This window comes from Mustela putorius, unplaced genomic scaffold, assembly GCF_011764305.1.
Source record: "Mustela putorius furo isolate JIRA1106 unplaced genomic scaffold, ASM1176430v1.1 tig00000508_pilon_pilon_pilon, whole genome shotgun sequence".
NCBI lineage: Eukaryota > Metazoa > Chordata > Mammalia > Carnivora > Mustelidae > Mustela > Mustela putorius.
The window spans coordinates 6,483,403-6,497,988 of record NW_025421402.1 but is presented as its reverse complement, the minus strand read 5'-3'; the positions used below and the strand labels follow the sequence as shown (position 1 = coordinate 6,497,988).

Here is a 14,586-nt window from a genome sequence, read left to right as displayed (position 1 = left end):
TTCAATTGAAAAGACTTAATGTCTTTTCTAATGTATTTTTTTAAGTAAGCTCCATGCCCAGCTTGGATTCCAACACTGGGCTTGAACTCACAGCCCTGAGATCAAGACCTGAGCTGAGAACAAGAGTCAGATGCTCAACCAACTGAGCCACACAGGCGCTGCTTGTCTTTAAAAAAAAAAAAAATTATATACTTTAATTCCATATCCTGAGTGTTAGGTGTCCCACATGAAGGAATAAAATTACCAATTATGAAAAAATATATACTCCATGTCTTCTCCTTTGATTTCTTCTTTATCCATGGGCTAGTCAATAAATAAAGCTGAATTTTGTGAAGAGACCTGGTAACTGACAGAAGTCTTTATTGTTTCAAGGGAAGTTATACATACATAATTTGAGGATCATCATTTTGGTATTAGATGATAAATGAATGTAATGTGTTAATCTGTGTCATACTCATCAAACTCCATTTATCCATGTGGTTTCAAGCACACAGGTATGATGACAAACACTTCAAATTCTCAGAATTGTAGTAGCTATGGTGGCAGATTCTCTGAGATCACCACCAGATTGAGATATCTCAATTAGTTAACTGAATGCTGGGGTTGCTAAAGAGATGCTAAGCACACAATATTTAAAACAAGTTCCTGGAGAGGATCCATTGCCCGTATAATTCTGGAATGCTGTAGGATTCCAGATGCATTAGACAAATTTCTAATATTTTCCTAGAAGGGATTCTGAGTATTCTAAATTTTGCTTCTTTATTCAAAAAAAAATTTTTTTTTAATTTTTTTAAAACATGTATAAAGAACTTAGCAAACTCAACACCCAAAGAACAAATAATCCAATCAAGAAATGGGCAGAGGACATGAACAACAAAAAAATTTTTTTAATGAACTATCCTGATTTAATGTCTTTGGAAACACATAGCTTATTTTCTCTGTCTCAAGAATTTGGGTGATTTGGATTTTCTGGGTTTTCATCTATAAATGACTCCTTATTTTTTATATTGCTACATTATTTGAGCCTTCATAAAAATATTTACATGCTTATCTTTTCCTTGTACTTTCTCCCTTTCAGAAAGATGTTTAAAATCAGATATAACAATTGAAAATGGATTTTTTTCTGAATCTGAACGTGAATATTCCTTGAATAAAGAAACAAAATATCAGTGTAAACCAGGATATGTAACACCAGATGGTAAAACTTCAGGATCAATTACATGTCTGGAAAGTGGATGGTCTCGTCAACCCACATGTATTAGTGAGTAATTTTGTGTTCATATTCATTATCCTGATGATCGTTGTGCAAAAGTTTACTTTAACTTAATTCTTCTCTGCAGGCAAGGGCTGACATGGTTCTCATTTAAAAAGATAAATAAAAAATACATTTTTTCACTCTTTAATCACTTGTAAGGTGGCATATCAGTCCATCTTTCAGTTCAAGTTTTCTTCCACTTTAAAACTTCTTCTGATTTAATTAATTAATTAATTAAAATAAAACATCCTGTGATTTGGAAACTAGATAGCGAGGCTTATATGTATTCTTCTATAAACTCATTTATTTTTAGCTGACATCCTTGTGCCTACTGTACCTGTTTTAAGGTGATTAAACTTTATGTCATTCTTTGTTCCCAGACATAAAAGTTACATTTTTTCAAAGATTTTATTTATTTATTTGACAGACAGAGATCACAAGTAGACAGAGAGGCAGGCAGAGAGAGAGGAGGAAGCAAGCTCCCTGCTGAGCAGAGAGCCTGATGCGGGGCTCAATCCCAGGACTCTGGGATCATGACCTGAGCCAAAGGCAGAGGCTTTAACCCACTGAGCCACCGAGGCACCCCTAAAAGTTACATTTTTAAGTGAAGACCTGGGTCCATAGTGCATAATTTTAATTTAACCTATAGAATTTACATGTTTGATAATCCAGGATAAATCCACTTCTAAAAAATCCTCTCCCTTAGGAAATCTGCATAAATATCTATTTATTAAAGACAGAAATGTTTCTAGATAATACCAAATGCAGTTGTGTTGAAAGATTTCCCTGTCCTTAGATATTTATGAAGATTTTCTAAGAACAATTTGTTCAGTTTAACTTATCCTCCAAAGCTACACAGTGATAGTCTGAACTGATATGTAGCATATTCACTTAGAGTAAAGTGGATATTTGAATATCCATTTCTACTGTTTTCATTTCCATATTTCTTTCCATTTCCATGTTTACTATGGGCACTAGCCACAGGGGGAAAAATGATAAAGTTTTTCCCATATCGAACTCATTTTATACTAAATTGCAATCAGTTATCCATTAAAACATTCTTATTATGGAAGAGAAAATCTCTCTCTCATTTTTCACTAGTATAGCTTTGCTTTCTAGCTGCCTACATAACACAGTATAACATTTGAGATAAATTATTTACAACCTTTATTAACATCATTCTACTACTGTGTTAGCAAAAATTGACACTTTTAACACTTTACTTCCTTATAACAAATTTTAAAAAGTTGAGTTAGCTCTCTATTCAATCTTGGTAAGTTTTAAAGAATACACAGCCATTAGGAATATATTGGGGAAAGAAAATAAGCTTATGAGCTTTGGAAATTATTATGTTGTAAAGTACAGTTTTATTGGATGTTTATTACTCGCACTGTTGAAAATTAATCTTGAATCAACCAATCTGGCCTATTTGTCACACTGCTAATGAGTTTGGCATCTTAATTCACAAAATGCTCTTCCACTTCGCTAGATAAAGTATTGATACACCTGTAACAGCCTATATTATTATAAACATGGGATAAACATATAAGTATAAATGAGAAAAGTGTTCTTAGAATAAATTTTTCACAGTGATAAGAAAAACTCTGTGTAGAAACATATTTTTTTCTTTTTGAGTAACTTTTTCAGGACAATGATTTATCACTGGTATTAGATTCTTTTAATATGGATACTTAATTTATTGGCACATACTAATTGATAAAGCTTTTTTGACCTTCTTGGGATGAGGCTTAATTACACTGTCCATTAAATGATATTAGAAATGAAACCTTGGATTCTATTATGCATTAGAATCTTGTGATGTGCCAGTATTGGAGAATGCCAGAATCAGAAACAAGAGCCAGTGGTTTAAAGTCAATGACACGTTGGACTATGAATGCCTTGACGGATATGAAAGCAGAGATGGGCGTGCAGGTTCCATAGTGTGTGATAATGACGGTTGGTCTCATAAACCAGCATGTTATGGTAAGTGCTGTTTTTTCAGGTATTCTTTTTTCAAGATTAACAAAATCAACAAAACGTGTTTAAAATGTTCCGTTTTGAACAAATTTGCATTATTTAACGTCATTTTTAAGAGAGAATGACTAAAATCAGGTGTCTCCTGATTTAATGTAAACTGGGAGAACAGAATGTTTTAAAGCCCAAATACAATAATTAATCTTTAACACGGTATATTAATGTTTCCTATGGGCCATATACATGATAGATTTGTAAATAAAGTATAATAATGTTTCTTAATCCAAATGCAGTCTTTCATATTATTTTAAATGGGGTTCTCTTAGTGTATGGCATAAGAAAACCAAAATTATAGCTTCTAACAATTTCCTCAGCTATTTTGCTCTTGAGTTTCAGCTTTTACACCTTCTACCTCGAGTGTTAATTTCTGTAGGTCCCAAAGCTCTTTCTTTTCTGACTTGGACAAGTTCCGTGGACAATTATTACATGACTCTCTTTCGTGTTTGAGAATCCACTATTTTCTAAGAGTAGGAGTAAGACTTGAATCTGGGAAACTAGAGTGGATTTGTGGTGTTCCAAGCCAAAGGAACAGTATATGCAAAACCTTGACAACAAAACAATATTTGGGAAAAATCAGGGTCAGTGGATTCTACTCAAGATTTGGGAGAGTTATGAACTGAGGAAGGATAGGAAGCAAAAAAGGATTATTCAGGTTATTTTCAAGGCATGTCAGCCTTTAGATTAATTTTTTTCATTGATAAGAACCCATAAAGAAGTCTTAAGGAAAAAAGAATATAAATTTATTTAGATTTTTTTAAAGTTTTTTTTTTCTATATGTTGTACTTGTGGTGGGCAAGAGAAGATTCAGGAATTTTTGCAGGATGAGTAAGTGTGGGGAATGGGATAAGGAGATGGCTGACGAGCTGCAAAGCAGAACACATGCAAGATCTACTTTCTTGGTAGAAAACACAGCTGATGTTTACTAAATATTGGATGCAAGACAGAGTAATGGTCAAGGGATTCACATGCTTGTTTTAAATTTTTTTCATAAGCAAGCGGCTAAATGGCAATGCTTTTCTATGAGATGGTGCTGACAGAAGAAAGAGCACTTTGGGAGGAACATCACAGCTTTTGACTTGAGCACGTTATGGTTGAGTTGCCCATGGACAGTCAAAATTGGATATGTAAACTACAGAGCTGAATATATGAGTCTAACTAAGAAAGATATATTTAGAATCGTCACCCAATAAATGATGACAGCAAACTGGAAAAGAATACAGAATAAAAAGGAAAAGACCTCAAGACTGAGCCCTGAAGCATTCCAAAGTTTAAGTGTCAGGCAGAAGAGAAGTGGGTGGCAAAGTAGCTAGAAAAAAGGAGGACCCAGAGAACAGGGAGAAGAAAACATTTTGGAATGGCTGTTCTCATAGATGTGGAGAGAAGGAAGTGATTAAAGGATAAGGAAGTGAATCCTGTGGAGTCAGCCAAGTCAATTCCAATTCCATCATTGACTAAATTCTAATTCCATTGTTGACTAAACATGTATCCTAGGGCAATAACCAAGCTTATTTGGAGCTTTGTTCACTCTTCTTCATCTGTAAAATGTTTTAATAATTACAAATGCTCTGCTATGTCAAAGGATTGTTTTTCATTTTAGTATGATTCTAATATTTAAATCCCAGTTTTCAATTTTGCAAATTAATTAGCAAGATAGGAGGGTTCCAAATTTGAAAAATGCATTTTTATAATATTTAGGAATGTCATAAATGTCACAAATTTGACATATTTAAAGGAATAATTTTCATATTCTTTTTTTTTTAAGATTTTATTCATTTGACATAGATCACAAGAAGGCAGAGAGGCAGGCAGAGGGAGAGAGGAAGGGAAGCAGGCTCCCTGCTGAGCAGAGAGCTCCACATGGGGCTCGATCGCAGGACCCTGAGATCAAGACCCGAGCCGAAGGCAGAGCCTTTAACCCATTGAGCCACCCAGGCGCCCCTAATTTTCATATTCTTAAATTGAATGAGAATAATCAACAGTTTATTAACAGATGATATAAATTAGAGGTTCAATAAAAATAGATAGTTGCATATTATATAAATACTCAGGACACCTAGAATATGCCTAGTTATGTGACCTTGAACATGTTTCTTTACTTTGTTTCATGTTTCAGTTTATGGTTCAGTTTTATTTCTTTACTAATATAATTATATAATATAATCATAGTAATTATTATATAATTATTATATAATATATAATTTATAATCTGTATTATATAATATTTATATATTATATATATTTATTATATTTATATTATATAATATAATATAAATTAAGCAATTTTAATAGTGTCTTTAAGCCACATTAGAAATGCCTTAAGTGTGTTCTGGTTCTCCAATTATATTTACATTAAATTAAAATACCAATTCTTTTTTGAGTGCAATTTAAAATTATAGCATCACTTTTTTTAATGCAAGAGAATACTTTCCTGTTTTGAGAGTACAAAACAATATCACTTATATTTTATAAATAAATGGCAGTTATAAAATTAGATCCAAAATAAGCAAGTTGACATTACAAATAAATTTTCAGGATACATATACTGCTATTCAATGCCTTAATATTCCTTAGTCCTCTATGAATTTAGGTGTGTAAAATCTAATATGGAATATTTTGGGGAGGAGGATTTATCTGATGCCCCTCTGTATATGCAGTATTCAAATCCTCATTTTTATAAGACACATAAAATTTACTTCGGTGATGTTTGATTAAATATTCTCACTAAATTGTTTGACATTTTTTTATAGAAATAGAATGCAAGGTTCCAGAAGTAGAAGAAAACTTAATTGTTAATCCCAGAAAGAACAAATATAGAATTGGAGACATGTTGAAATTCTCCTGCAAACCAAGACTTAAAAGAGTTGGACCAGATTCAGTTCAATGTTACCACTTTGGATGGTCCCCTAATTTTCCAACATGTAAAGGTGAATATCTATCTTAACAATTGCTAAAATAAGAATTAGGATTTGGATATCAGCCTTTTTTTTACATCTTAATTTTCTGTTGGCTTTGAGTGTGTCTATAATCTAGTGCATTAAGCCAGGACATGTACTGGGTGGGTAGATCCTTCAGACTCCCTTAGTTAAGCAATTAATCTCCAATTGTTTCTTGAAATATGTAGTGGAAGTATGCATAGATACACATATGACGTCTCACATTCCTTTTGTTGTTTTTCCTTGTCTACAGTTTCACCAATAATATTGGACACTTTGTATAGCATGGGCCTTTCCTCAAGTTTCATTGTGTCTAAATAATATTCAAGCAACTTATTATCAATTCAATCATATGTATGCTTAATCAAAGTTAAAACATCTTGATCAAATGCTTTTCTCAAATCATGGCATTTTCTCCAACACTTTTGATAAAATGTTTCCATGAAATATGAATATTGCTGTAATTTACACAATCACATTTATTAATACATCTTTAGAATATCTAGATTATTAAACATATTTTCTGGGCTTAAATATACTTCCAATACCCTTGTTCAGTGTAAGTAATAGAACTGGGAAACATGTTTCTGATGTAATGCCGTTGTTTGAGAATACTATAAAAATTATATTGTAAATTACATTAATTAATTTTTAAAACTCTCTATTTTATGGATTTTTAAGTCGTAGAATAGATAGATAATTTAACCATTATTTACACAGTATTTCTCTTCTAGATCAAACAAAACAGTGTGCTCCACCTCCTCAACTCCTCAATGGGGAAGTTAAAGAAACACAAAAAGAAATCTATGAACACAATGATTTGGTGGAATATGTTTGCAATACTAGATTTCTGATGAAGGGTTTTAAAAAAATTCAGTGTGTTGACGGACAATGGACAGACTTGCCTATATGTATTGGTAATGTATAAAAAGTATTCATATTTAAACAGAAATCAACAGTGTATTCATATAAACACATAAATTGCATTTTGTAAGTAAACATATTTTTGTGAAATTTTTGCAGAGGTGGAGAGTACATGTAGAGATATACCTGAACTTCATTACGGCTCTGTTGTTGAGCCTTCTGCCCCTCCCTATCACCATGGAGATTCGGTAGAGTTCAATTGCATGGAGGACTTTACAATGATTGGACACAAGTCAATTACATGTCTTAATGGAATGTGGACCCCACTTCCTCAGTGCATTGGTGAGAAGACACTTCTCAAATTGACAGTCAATGAAATTTAATATTTTATTTTAAAAGCTATATTTGCTAACATATTTTTGAAATTTAAATATATTCTTGAAAATGTCCCATTGCAGGGGGACCTGGGTGGCTCAGTCAGTTAAGTGTCTGCCTTCCACTCACCTCGTGATTTCAGGATCCTGGGATTGGACCCCTACATCAGGCTTCCTGCTCAGCAGGGAGTCTGCTTCTCCCTCTCTCTCTGACCTTCCTTCTCATGCTCTCTCTCTCTCTCAAATGCGTAAATAAAACCTTATTTTAAAAAAGCCGGTTCTTCAATTATAATGAAAGCAGACATTGCTTATAGTTCATTTTATGTCTACAAATTACAATAGAATTTTATCAATATTTCTGTCCCTGATATTAACACTGTTTATAAGTATGAAGCTAAATTTTTCTTATGGTTATTCATATGATTTAAATATGAGTACTAATTTCCAGGAAAATAGAACACTTTTGTTTTTAGGTAGTACTCTTAATTTCAAACCCTGGAAAAGGGAAGTTAATACCCACTGGCTACATTCCTGTAGGAATCTTGCCTTTCTCGAAGTCTCTAACAATTTCCCAATCTGTTTCAAATGCAACAAGTTTATGAGCTGAGGGTGGGTGGGCCGCAGGCCCTCTCTATCAGTAGATTGACAAAGAACTCCGTCAAAAGAGGCAGTCAGGGTTAGGCCAGGAAACCAATCTGATGGATGACTTCACTCAGGTTGATGTATGTAAATCATCCTGACTTTTGGATGACCAAGTCTTTTATGACTAACATGGAAAATATTGGGGAACCTTTTCATTTTTCTCTTGGAATGAGTTCTTTCCTAGAGTTTTCCTAAGTCCTACATTCAAAGAGAGCTCTGAGTGTCCCGTCTTACTTATTCATCAGATTTCTAGGCATTAATTGTTCCAAGGAGAAGGCAGGGCTTAGGCACACCGTCCATGAGAGCAGAGATTTACTACCTCTTTTGTTCGTGATGTATTCCCAATACCCAAAAGACTGGCAGACATACAGCACACATTAAACAGGAGTTTGTTGAATGAATCATAAGTTTTGTTGTTTATTAATCCTTATGTTTTTGCTGAACACATTCCCATTGGACGTACTGTCAGTCCTTCAAGACCAAACCTCATCTTTGTCCTCTTCTATCTCCACAAATGATCACCCCTTGTTTCACATCAGGGAAAAACCCAAAGTTATAACAGGCATGAAAACGTTCAACTTTTCATTCTTATTCTAAAATACCTGCTTCAATTATAATTCTCTTCTGATCTCAGAGTTTGCCTTCCAATGATTAATCTTCTACCTATATTCAGCTTAGCATAATCCCCTTACACCTATCATAGCCCTTACTCCAATTTTCTTCATTCAGTATTAATATCGTACCTACAGCTAGTCTAGCTGTTCACTCTTCTCCAAATGTTTATTTTCTCCTAATAAACAAAGAAATTCTTTCAGAAACCAATCAGTCATAGCGCAATGAGAACAACCACCACCACCCCTTTTGTCCTTCAGTTACCATCACCTGAACACCTTGTTTTGTCTCACTCAACATTGTGGACAAGCCTTAAAAACAGGACTAATTCTCAGCCTCTAATGTATTTTGAATTAGTCTCCTTTGTTTTATTTTTTATTACAAAATCATTACTTCTTTGGCCAACATGAACAAATCATTAACAAAGACCTCTATATCAATCTGTACTTACTTCAATCTGCATTGAATTTTTGGAATATGTAGCTATATAAACAGTTGGTATATTTAACTCAGAGTCAGTAAAACTAAAATCGGCTTCTAATTCCAAGAATCTGTTCCTATTTTTTAGTGATCATGCCGAAGATCTACTTAAATATTCACATTCTGTATGAGACATCTTAGCTTTACTTTTCTTATTGTATTACCTTTATTGAAAAAATATATTTAAGCTAGCAATTTCATACATTCTACTTCCACAGATAAATGTGGGACCAAATGTAGTCAAGGCGATGACTGTTCAGTATGTAGATGATCCTAAAAAGTGAGCCTTTTACACTTTTCTAATCCCCAATATGCAGAAGGTATTTATGATGGACATTTTCCCAGAAATCTCCAGGACTGGACATGAGACTTGTGTTCATACGTAAGAGCCCATCTCATGCCATATGGTCGGGAGTAGATTGGTTGGTGGGATTTATGGGCTCAGATGCTAATTTCATTATACTATTGACTCTAAGATATTTTTTTGTAGTAGTTGCTTTGATTCTTATTAGTCTTTTCAAGGGAATATCTTCATTTTATAGCAACCAATGAACTTGAAAAATGTAAATTCAACTTGACCAAACAGACACAACCATTAGGTAAGACTATATATGATCATAACAAGAATGTAAGTTATAAATGCAAAGGACCAACAAAGTCAAAACTCTCAACATGCATAAATGGGCGATGGAACCCCGAACTAAGCTGCACAGGTAAGCTCTTGTTTTCAAAAATTTACTCTATTTCTTCCTAACTTGTAATTTTAGTATTTTTGCATCTTTTAAAATTTTTTGCTTATGTATCACTACACATAATTTTTCAGCTGGAAGTAAATTCAAAAACTAGCCCAAACACTATTCCTAAGTATTAATTGCATCAGTGCCTCAGTCAGCTATAAAACAAAACCCAGAAATGTGGTGGCCTTAAATTAACATCCCATCAGGTAGCTTTAAGAATTAGTGTCTGGGTTTTCTTTGAGGCTGAAGAGAGCACAAAGGTCCCGTCCCAGGAGAAGCCTCCAGATGTGCCGCAAACCCGAAGTGCCCCTGGAGCTAAGGTTCCAGGACTCGCAAATAGGCCTTTGTCACAGCAAGCCTGGGGGCGTGTGTCAGTCCGCTGTCTGTGGAGTGCCCTGGAGGTGGTAGACTGCCACGAATAACCTCTCCAGTGTTACAGTCCTGTGGGACTCAGAAAGGCAAGCCCCTCTGGCCAGGAGAGCCAGGAAATCAAGGAGCGTCCCCTCTGTGGGCTGAGCGTGCTTGCCAGCTTTAGCGAGGCAGTGGGAGAAGGCAGGGAGGGGGCCCCAGGAGAGCCCTGGGCTGGAGTGCACCCGCGGGTGGTACCAAGGAGGAGAAAAAGTGTCAGCATCTCCATGGCGGAAAGAGTCCCAACAGACCCCTGCCCCTCAGGTAGATGTTTTAAGATCAACAAATGAATCTCCTTCTCATATGTCTAGGTGTTTCTCCAAGTCTTCTTTTCAGGTGGGTCCCCTGAGGGACCATAGCGCCTGCGTGACTCAGTGGGTTAAGTGACTACCTTCCAATTGGGTCATGATCTCAAAAGTCATGGGATCGAGCCCCACATCAGGCTTTCTGCTAAACAGGGAGTCTGCTTCTCCCTCTCCTTCTGCCTGCTGCTTGCCTTGCTTGTGCTCGCTCTTCCTCTCTCTCTCTGTCAAATAAATAAATAAAATCTTTAAAAAAAAAAAAATCTCTGTTCTCTGCAGCCCAGTGGGTCTCCTGGATGTGAGACCCTTTGGTTTTCAAAGCCAGGAGTTTTGGGGGCTCATCTTGCTTTTTCAGGTCCCAGAGTTTGGGGTGCTGATGTGGGATATGAACCTCTCTCTCTACTCAGGGAGTAGCTCTGTGTGGGAGAACACCTGACTGTGTGTGGCCCTGCCAGGGGTGGGGTTTCTGTCCCTACTGGGTCTTGACTCTCCTGCCTACCTGGAAGTGGCCCTTTCACTGTTAGTTTTGAAGGAGATATCCAGCTAGTTTTCAGAGGAAATTGTTCCATATACACCTGTGAGTCGCTGGGAGGAGGTGAGGTCAGTTTCTTCCTATGCATTGGTCCCACTTGAATTGTGCACATTGATTTTATACTCTGACACTATGCCAGTTGCATTATTCATTTTAAGTACTATTTGTAGATCTGTTGCAATTTCTGTAAGCAATTTTATCACTGAAAATACAAGATTTTAATTTTGCCTGTTCATTTTTATTTACTGACTAGGACCTCTGCTAAACTGTTGAAAGGAAGAGATAAGAACATACATCTTTGTCCAATTCCTGATCACTGGGAGAGGGTATTCAACACTTCACCACAAGTATAATGTCAGTTAAGGATTTCTGTAAATGCCCCTTATTAGCTTGAGGAAATTGCCTTCTATTCTCACTTAACTGAGTGAGAAATTTTATGATCAATCAATGCTGAATGTTTTTAAATGCTTTTTATGTATCTCTCGATATGATGACTCCCTTAATTCTGTTAATACAGTGAGTTATATACATAAATTTTGGAATGTTGAACAAATCTCTCCTTCCCAGAGTTAACTCTACTAGGTGATGAGATGTTATTCTTTCTATATTTTCATGTACTCAATTTGCTGATATATTTTTAAGGAGTTTAGCATCTATATTCATGGGGAATATAAATCCATAGTTACTTTTTCTTTAAATGCATCTCCCAAGTTTTGTTATTAGGATTATTGTGGCCTTATAAAACAAATTGAGAACTGTTCTCTGCTTCTCTGTTTTCTGAAAGTATTTATGTGATATTATTATTATGCATATTATCATGTTATTATTCTACCTTGCATGATTGGTAGACTTCACCTACAAAGTCATCTGATATATGATTTGCTTTTTTTGGAAGTTTTTCTTGATGAAGAATTCAATTTCTTTAATAAGTAGTGAAATATTCAGATTTTCTTACTATCTTTTCTCAATACAAGGAAGCTGTATTTTTGAAGAAATATCTCTCTTTTGGGGTGCCTGTGTGGCTCAGTCATTAAGTTCAAGTTCTAACTGAATTGTCCACTCAGTATTTACGTAGTGCCTCTTACTACTTACTTACTAGAATCTCCAAATGGTTAGAAACATTAAAAGAGGGGCGCCTCGGTGGCTCAGTGAGCTAAAGCCTCTGCCTTCGGCTCAGGTCATGATCCCAGCATCCTGGGATCGAGCCCCATTTCGGGCTCTCTGCTCAGCTGAAAGCCCGCTTCCTCCTCTTTCTCTGCCTGCCTCTCTGCCTACTTGTGGTATCTGTCTGTCAAATAAATAAATAAAATCTTTAAAAAAAGAAAGAAAGAGGGGCACCTAGGTGGCTCAGTGGGTTAAGCCTCTGCCTTCGGCTCAGGTCCTGATCTCAGGGTCCTGGGATTGAGCCCCGCACGGGGCTCTCTGCTCAGTGGGGAGCCTGCTTCCTCCTCTCTCTCTCTGCCTGCCTCTCTGCCTACTTGTGATCTCTGTCTGTCAAGTGAATAAATAAAATCTTAAAAAAAAAAAAAACTTAAAAAAAAAAAAAAAAAAGAAAAGAAAGAAAGAGAAATTGTTGGAAGAGAGGCACCTGGGTGGCTCAGTCATTAAGTGTCTGCCTTCAGCTCAGTCATGATCCCAGAGTCCTCATCAGGCTGCCTGCTGGGTGGGAAACCTGCTTCTCCCTCTCCCACTCCTCGCTTGTCAAATAAATAAATAAATGATTTTTTAAAAAAAGAAATCTTTAAAAAATAAGTTTTAACATAAATTATGCAAGATTTATCACAGAAAGAATATAATGAAAATACTACAAATAAGACGGTGAGAATATAAGCCACATGTGATATATTAAAGTGCTCTCTCTACAAGCTGAAGAGTATTTTTAAATATAGACCATAATGTCATTATTTGATCATTAATGATATATTGCTATTGAGTTTTGTTTAATTATCTTATTAATATGTTTAACTTATGATTTTTAATCAAGAAATCTAATTTTAATATTTTTAGAAGTTATCACGCAGCCGTGCCCCCCACCACCTCAGATTCCCAATGCTCAAAATATGGCAACGACAGTGAATTATCAGGATGGAGAAAAAGTATCTGTTGTCTGTCAAGACAATTATATTATTCAGGATGCAGAAGAAATTGTGTGCCGAAATGGAAGCTGGCAGTCAATACCACGCTGTGCTGGTCAGTAGCCCATAACCTGCTTTATAACATTCTTCCAAATGAGGTTAACACTCCTCTGTGCTCTGTGTAAAGGAACAAGATGAAGACCTTTCTCTAGATCTGTTTCACTTTACCTTGAAGCAGTAAATTACAAACTAGTATACACATCAAGCAGAACTCTTTCACTTCTGTGAAATGATTAAACAACTTTGAGTTATTGTGTAAATGCCATAGAAAATTTCTATTTACACCTATTTTACTCCTCATAATGAACAGGACAAGAATGAAAGGGCATAGCAAACAAGTAGATAATAGCACAGATTTTATGGAGATACATATGCTTGCAAGTTTCAAATGTTTTTCAGTTTTTCAGTAATTTAATTTGTTCAAGTTATCCTTATTTTAAAACGCCAAATGGTATTTGATTGCATTTTTCAACTTATACATTGTATCTATACTTGACCCTTTGATCTCTGTTCTTCATACAGAAAAACTCGGGTGTCCTCAACCACCTCATATAGAACATGGAAGCATTAAATCATCTGAATTTTCAGAAGAAATAAAAGAAACGTTGAAACCTAAGCTTTACCCACATGGCAGCAAACTAAGTTACACTTGTAAGGATGGTTTCCTGATATCTGGAAAAGAGGAGATAACATGCGAAATGGGAAAATGGAGTTCTCTACCCCGGTGTATAGGTGAGGGCAGTATACAAACTAAAATTCTACTTTTAATTTTCAGTACAATCCAATAAACAATATTGTCATCAAAGTCATGAGAAAGAGTCTGTTAGGTTTCTAAGTATCTAAAATCATTTATATCTGAATATCTAAAATCACTTATATAATCATGTACTTTACCAATTTTTGCATAACCAAATCTATCCCATTTTTGGTAATTTTATTGATTCGTTATACAATCACTTTTTTTTTTTTTTGCTCAAAACATTCATTTAATAGTGAAATGTAGACAATCAGAGATAGACGGATGTAACGGTATCAAGGAAAAGAGACTCTTCCTCTTTTATTACAGGTTTTGACAATGAGAGCTTCATAAAATCTCATGAAATTCTATTGGCTCTCCAATAAACATCTACTTCTGAGTAGGAGACATATGCCATCTTTCCGTGTATGTTGGCCATCTGTACTCTTCTTTGGAAGACTTTCTGTTCATGACTTCTGCCCATTTTTAATTGGATCATTCACTTTTTCGGTGCTGAGTTTTTTAAGTTCTTTCCATATTTG

The 14,586-nt window shown here is 35.2% G+C and overlaps 1 protein-coding gene across 2 annotated transcripts in view; it reads left to right on the top strand.

The window, feature by feature from the left end:
- Positions 1 to 14,586, top strand: part of LOC101691226 (complement factor H) — a 78,566-nt gene that overhangs the window by 56,152 nt on the left and 7,828 nt on the right. Inside the window, exons 10-17 of one of the 2 annotated variants that reach the window (XM_045081134.1) lie at positions 1,079 to 1,261; positions 3,065 to 3,238; positions 6,037 to 6,213; positions 6,957 to 7,139; positions 7,246 to 7,428; positions 9,737 to 9,793; positions 13,181 to 13,363; positions 13,831 to 14,040. In XM_045081134.1, the coding sequence (XP_044937069.1) occupies positions 1,079 to 1,261; positions 3,065 to 3,238; positions 6,037 to 6,213; positions 6,957 to 7,139; positions 7,246 to 7,428; positions 9,737 to 9,793; positions 13,181 to 13,363; positions 13,831 to 14,040 (1,350 nt within the window). Of the gene's footprint in view, positions 1 to 1,078; positions 1,262 to 3,064; positions 3,239 to 6,036; positions 6,214 to 6,956; positions 7,140 to 7,245; positions 7,429 to 9,736; positions 9,908 to 13,180; positions 13,364 to 13,830; positions 14,041 to 14,586 lie in introns of both variants that reach the window. The other variant, XM_004756469.3, reaches the window with a different exon arrangement.